The 6,656-nt window shown below is 30.1% G+C and overlaps 2 protein-coding genes and 4 non-coding genes across 6 annotated transcripts; 4 read left to right on the forward strand and 2 right to left on the reverse strand.

Annotated features, from left to right (window-relative positions):
• Window positions 1-1,121: 1,121 nt before the first annotated feature.
• TRNAT-GGU (transfer RNA threonine (anticodon GGU)) lies at window positions 1,122-1,193 on the reverse strand. Its single transcript has one exon. It is a non-coding gene; the product is annotated as a tRNA-Thr (tRNA).
• A 232-nt stretch (window positions 1,194-1,425) lies between these two features.
• LOC132043668 (uncharacterized) lies at window positions 1,426-1,839 on the forward strand. The gene is given in 3 exon segments (XM_059434137.1): window positions 1,426-1,447; window positions 1,495-1,516; window positions 1,740-1,839. Coding segments are annotated over 3 exon segments (144 nt in total).
• A 58-nt stretch (window positions 1,840-1,897) lies between these two features.
• On the forward strand, window positions 1,898-1,981 carry TRNAY-GUA (transfer RNA tyrosine (anticodon GUA)). The gene has a single exon. It is a non-coding gene; the product is annotated as a tRNA-Tyr (tRNA).
• Window positions 1,982-2,429: 448 nt separating this feature from the next.
• On the forward strand, window positions 2,430-2,503 carry TRNAD-GUC (transfer RNA aspartic acid (anticodon GUC)). Its single transcript has one exon. It is a non-coding gene; the product is annotated as a tRNA-Asp (tRNA).
• A 2,338-nt stretch (window positions 2,504-4,841) lies between these two features.
• TRNAC-GCA (transfer RNA cysteine (anticodon GCA)) lies at window positions 4,842-4,912 on the reverse strand. The gene has a single exon. It is a non-coding gene; the product is annotated as a tRNA-Cys (tRNA).
• Window positions 4,913-5,997: 1,085 nt separating this feature from the next.
• Window positions 5,998-6,606, forward strand: LOC132043667 (DNA-directed RNA polymerase subunit beta-like; the record flags this gene model as incomplete). The annotated part of the gene is made up of 1 exon (XM_059434136.1): window positions 5,998-6,606. A coding segment is annotated over exon 1 (609 nt), but the record flags the coding sequence as incomplete, so codon positions are not given.
• Window positions 6,607-6,656: the final 50 nt, after the last annotated feature.

The raw sequence follows: 6,656 nt of genomic DNA on the forward strand, positions 1-6,656 counted from the left end.
GAACACCTTTATATATCTTAATGTTATATATTATGGCATTTTCAGGGCGCTCAAAATTCTATCATTTATTTATAATTTGATTTCTCGCGCACTGCCCCATAAAATTGAACCTTTAGAATTTCATTTAATTGGTTTCGAAGATCAAAATATTTTATTTTATTGGTCCTTACTTATAATTGGTTTCGAAGATCAAAATATTTTATTTTATTGGTCCTTACTTAGGTAAACGCATCAACTCAAATTGTTTCTTCCTTGCTATTAGTTTATTAATAAGTAGTTGAATCTAAATCATGAATTGTCAGATGACTCATTACTCAGATAAAGAAATCTTTTTTTCTATTTTATTTGATATCTACATGTCCATGCCGGTAAAAAAAGGGAAAATTTCTTATTTATATCTAATTCAATACAATATTTAAATAAAATAATAGCAAACTGTAAATGAGAGTTTCTTTCTCACATACACCTTCAATCACATTACATTGTCATCTTGTAAGCATCAATATGGAAATATTTGATTGATATCTGAAGCAATTATTTATTATTCGATTTTTTGATTCTTAATACAATTTGATTCTTATACAACTAGAATTTAGGCTCTTGTTATGTTCTGGAATCAAAACAAGATGTTGAAATGCCCTTTAGGTATTAATTAATTTGGAATAAGACTTTCTTTCTCTAGGCAGGAACGCAGTATATTTCCTATGAAATATAGAAACAAGAAGATTAAATAAGAGATATCGACAGATTTCCGAATAAAAAAAATATGAAATAAAACAAATCTACTGTTTCAATTTTATCTCTATCGAATTTGAATATCAGAATAGTGGATATAGTCATGATTCGACGGGTTAGGTCCACTTACTTTTTCTTTTGGATTTGTTGATTTATAATCTATCGAAAAAGGGAAACAACGAATATCTATTTGGCGATTCAAGAGCCGACTTATTATTATTCATTGTATTATAATATAAAAATGTTCAATTTTATTTTCTAAATTACTCTCTCACTTTATTATTAGTTATTATTAAAATGAAATTCATTAGAATTAAATTCAAAAAATTCGAAATTATAGCCTTTCGAATGAAATTGTTACTATATAGAAAGTTAAAGAAAGTAAAAGCCCCTTATCGGATTTGAACCGATGACTTACGCCTTACCATGGCGTTACTCTACCACTGAGTTAAAAGGGCCGTCTTGATTTAATTCCTGACTGAGTCGATAGGTAAATTAAATCTATATATATATATATATTAAATATATATACAATAGACGCATAGTGGTTAGTAGCTCATTTCGCAACTAGAAGCGAGAATCGATAACTTAACTTATCAATCCATCTTCTAATTAGGGAAGAAAGATGGATTCTGTATGACTTTCTTGGGTTAGTGTTAGATAGGGACACTACTATTTCTTAACAATGAGATGAGGCAATCTATGAAGGAAAGTAAAAAAAATGAAACTTAACCCTCTTTTTTATTTTTTTTCGGTCAGACCAATCACTTTTTTAAAAGATTTTATACTAGACTATTTTTCGATTTTTTTTATTTCATATTTCCACTTCAAATATAAAAAGAAAATATATCGATTTTTTTTATAGAATTGTGATTAGAATATGAATATAAATGTAAAATAAAAAAATGATATAGAATGCTATAGAAAAAAATAAAAAATCTTATAAGCTAGTCATACCATTTGATTATATTGACAATTTTAAAAAACTGATCATACTATGATCATAGTATGATGGCGGTTGAGCAAGTATGCCCCCATCGTCTAGTGGTTTAGGACATCTCTCTTTCAAGGAGGCAGCGGGGATTCGACTTCCCCTGGGGGTAGGGTACTACGAAAGGAAGTTGATCATGGATTATCCATAAAGTTCGAATAGATTCTTCCTGGGTCGATGCCCGAGCGGTTAATGGGGACGGACTGTAAATTCGTTGGCAATATGTCTACGCTGGTTCAAATCCAGCTCGGCCCAAAAATTCGCTGTCTACATAACCCTTTTTGTTTTGCATAAATGACAGAGAAGGGTAAGAAAAAAGTAAAATTTCTGGGTATATTTCGACTTTACTTTTTTCTTTATTTCTTGTGTCTCGTTACTTTTTGTTTCCATAAAAAATTCCGATCTTGATCTTGCTAAGGGTCCCGAGATGGATCCATTAAATATAAACTTTAATGAACAGAGTCGAAAAAATAATCTTTTTTTTACAATAAAAATTACAATCAAAAATAGATTATCAATCAATTTTATAATAATGCAAGGATTACTAGTAATCGGCCTTGCTATCACTAAAGTGATATCCATATAGATATCAATATATTACTTGTGACTTTCTTTGTTACAAAACACTAATTTGAATCTAAAATTTAAATGATTAAGATTAAATCATAAGAAGGAATATGTAAGCTACCCGCTTTATTTCCATGGGATTGTAGTTCAATTGGTCAGAGCACCGCCCTGTCAAGGCGGAAGCTGCGGGTTCGAGCCCCGTCAGTCCCGGCGGATTCAATAAAAAAAAAGACATAAACTCCCCCTTTTTTTTTCTGGGCAAGGGGATCAAAATGGTTTCGGTTATCTTTTTGTTTTATTTTTCTTTTTTCATCAAGCAAAAGAAAGGGGTATTTCTGTAGCACCAATTTAAAGACATATGTAAATTAGTATAATTATAATTATTGAGAGCATTCACCACTTCAAGAACGAGATACTGTACGGGGTTTCCTCTTTTTGTCAATTAATCTCCCATTAACTCGTGTAGGAAAATGAAATAGGATAGCGTATAATACGTTTGCCAAGAGTACCTATATATACTTTTGTTTCTATGAAGTCAAGGAAGTTAAAATAGTTCGAATCCAACCAAGTAAAGAGGATATTTAAAAAATAAAGATCAATTTAGTCTTCCCTAATGAATATGCTCTTTTTAAAAATTAGAGTTGATGTCGAAGAAAAACTCGTAAGAAAATTTAAAGAGTTAATTTTTTGGAATATTTTAGTTTTTTTTATCGGGACTCGTCTTTATCACATTTCCTTTGTTTTACAAAAAGATCATAGACCCTTACAAAATTTTTTAAATTTCAATTTGAAATTTCGTACTTGTTTTCTCTATTTGATTTCTATTGTTTATTTAAGGTTCTTTAGAAACTCTTTTTGTAAACAATCGAAGTAGAAAAGGTTTTTTATGATATTTCATCAGATGATTGTACAAGGAAAGTAATAGGTTGTAGAAAAGAAAGCGGTGAAAAAGAATCATAAATAAATAGTTTTTTATTGGATCAGGAATCTCATTATGTATTCGGTGTGGATAAAAGATCTTCCTATGTTATACTATTAAATTCTTGACGATGAATCGATTTTATAGCTCCGATATTGTTATTCATGATATTTCTTTCATTCGATATCATCGAAATCTAATTCATCTGAGTGAGTTTACAAGCGAAAGATTTCTCATCTCTATGGGATTAAATCCCGAGATATTCCAAAGAAAAAAAAATAAATAATAAACTATTTAATTATGGAAGTCAATATTCTTGCATTTATTGCTACTGCACTCTTCATTCTCGTTCCTACTGCTTTTTTGCTTATAATTTACGTAAAAACGGTTAGTCAAAATAATTAATTTGAATACAATTTGACTATCAATGAAAAAAAAAAGATGTCAATTTCTCGTCTTAAATGAAAGGAATGCATTAGATTCGGTAGTATCCTAAGGGGCCCGCTAGTATGGTAGAAAGAGATCTCTTTCTACCATACTAGCCATTATGGTTATTGTAATGTATAAAGATACAAGTGAAATATCTTAATATAAAGGAATCCACCCATATCTCTCTTTTTCTTTATAAATGTAAATATAAATTAATATAGAATATGAAATGTATGTACATACTTTCTCAATTTCATTTGTTTGATCCATTTAATACGGATAATCCGAATTCGATGGAAACCTCTTGAGATTTCGAAAGGGGGTTATCCCATGAATGGTTAACGGTATAAACTCTGATATAAAAAAATAAAATGAGTCAATAAAACATAAATCCAATTTATAAAAAAAATAGTAAAAAAAATTGCCGGCCGGTCTAGAAAACTAAAACAATTTATACAGGTTGATAGAGTTTGATTATTATCGCAATTAGGAGTACTTCTAGAGTCCACTTCTTCCCCACACTACGAGAGAGAGGGAAAATGTAAAAACTACCATTAAACCAGCCCATGCGAGACTTACTATATCCATGTGAATTCTGTCCCCTATTTCTATGAATATGAAGAAACTTTTCCATTATTGTTCACTAATAATAGTGAAATCACTGGTGCAGAGTCAAAAAAAGGGAGAGATATTTGGTCACCATTGATGAACTACTCTAAAAAATCCACTTATCTTATAATGAGTTATTCTTAATTATAGAATTTATAGTAGAATCGACAAGATGTAAACACAAGTAAACAGATACTTTTCGAAGTATCCAAGGAATCTCACTCATATGTAGAAAGAATAATCTTTTTTCTTTCTTTTATCGTTTTTTATTTTTATTTGAAGTAAAACGAAAGGCAATTCTTGATCTAATCTAATATTGATTGAATGTTTGAGCATTCCGACACTTTCATGAGTCTATATCCAAAGTATCTTAGGTCCTTTCCAAAACTATTAATTTAATTCCCTCTCTGCCTATCCAATCTAATGTATTTCCCTCCACTCGTTTGAGTTTTCCTCTAATCTGATAGGTAAAACTTTAGGTTAGAGAATAGAACCTCGAGAGCCAGGGGCTTAGAATCACGAAAAGAAAGTATCAAGAGTCTTTTCCTACGTTTGTTATAGTTATAACAGGAGATTTCAAGTCTCCTGTTGAGGCGGCACCCGGATTTGAACTGGGGAAAAAGGATTTGCAGTCCCCCGCCTTACCACTCGGCCATGCCGCCAAAATTATTTGTACTAGATTCAAATTTTCTCTTGTTTTTTTTTTCAACTCCGAAAAAAATATAGATTTTCAGTCACAAAATATAGAATCTAGTACAAATCAGAACCATTAACTATTGACTGTAAATTCATGACCTTTTTTGAATTCAAATTTACATTTTTTATTTTTAATAATATAAGAAAATCATTAGAAATAGATTTATAACTAATCTATATTGAGTTTTTTCAATTAAAAAGAAATCTTCTTCCATTTGAATTATAACACTAATAATGAGTATATGTAAACCCCAGAATCAGAACATACGTTACCTTGTATAGCTCTATAATGGGGTATTTTATCTCTCTAGGGATGCTTTTGAGGAGTAATTCTCAATAAATTTTTGTATTGAAATTTTTCATTGAATACATTGAAAAGAAAATTTCATTTTTGGTAGAGCACAGCATGTGCTGTTCCAATATAGAACTGTACCACAATAAAAGAAGAAAAAGAGACATATATATATATATACCTGTGCATTCTTTTTTATTTTATTAATAATAAAAATTAATAAATAAAAAAACATACGTTTTCTTACCTACTTAAATTCAATGATATTCTAAATATTCTATTCAAAATAGGTAAAAATCCATCTTTTTTCTGCAAATATTTTTTTGAACAATGAAATACAAATACATGAAAAAGTAAAGTGGTTAAAAAAAAAAGTTTTCTATTTCTTATATGTTTATCTGCTCGAACAGATCCAATCATGAATACCGTTTTTTTTTATGGTATGCAATCGAATTGGAATATGTAATATCATAGGTGAAAATGAAATTACTTTTTTTCTAGTCGTTACAAAACTCCATAAGTTCCAGCGGTATTTCTCAATTCTGTTCCATTTGGATCTCTTTCTTATAAAAAAAAATTCCAATTGAATCTAGTCTCCGTTCATACGGATTTCATACATTCCATATATCTTGGAGTTAGATAAAATTTCATGTGATTCAGTAAACAGAATAGAAATTCCATTATTGCTAGATCGAATTCTATCGATATGATTCGGTGAAGAATGAGAGATGGGATGGGATTTTTTCAATAAACGGATAAATGATAAATTCAAAAAAGATGCTCGGGGATGGAAAAGAGGGAACATCTACAATACCCGGATTTAATCAGATACAATTTGAAGGGTTTTATCGGTTTATTGATCAGGGTTTAATCGAAGAACTTTCGCAATTTCCAAAAATTGAAGATATAGATCACGAAATTGAATTTCAATTATTTGTGGAAACATATCAATTGGTAGAACCTCTGATAAAAGAACGAGATGCTGTCTATGAATTACTTACATATTCTTCTGAATTATATGTATCCGCGGGATTAATTTGGAAAACCAATAGGAATATGCAAGAACAAAGAATTTTTATTGGAAACATTCCTTTAATGAATTCCCTTGGAACTTCTATAGTAAACGGAATATACCGAGTTGTGATCAATCAAATATTACAAAGTCCTGGTATCTATTACCAGTCAGAATTGGATCATAACGGGATTTCGGTCTATACTGGCACCATAATATCAGATTGGGGGGGCAGGCTAGAATTAGAGATTGATAAAAAAGCAAGAATATGGGCTCGTGTGAGTAGGAAACAGAAAATATCTATTCTAGTTCTATCATCAGCTATGGGTTCGAATCTAAGAGAAATTCTAGAGAATGTTTGCTACCCTGAAATTTTCTTATCTTTCTTAACCGATAAGGAGAAAAA

The sequence above is a fragment of the Lycium ferocissimum genome, unplaced genomic scaffold (assembly GCF_029784015.1).
Source record: "Lycium ferocissimum isolate CSIRO_LF1 unplaced genomic scaffold, AGI_CSIRO_Lferr_CH_V1 ctg26881, whole genome shotgun sequence".
Lineage (NCBI taxonomy): Eukaryota > Viridiplantae > Streptophyta > Magnoliopsida > Solanales > Solanaceae > Lycium > Lycium ferocissimum.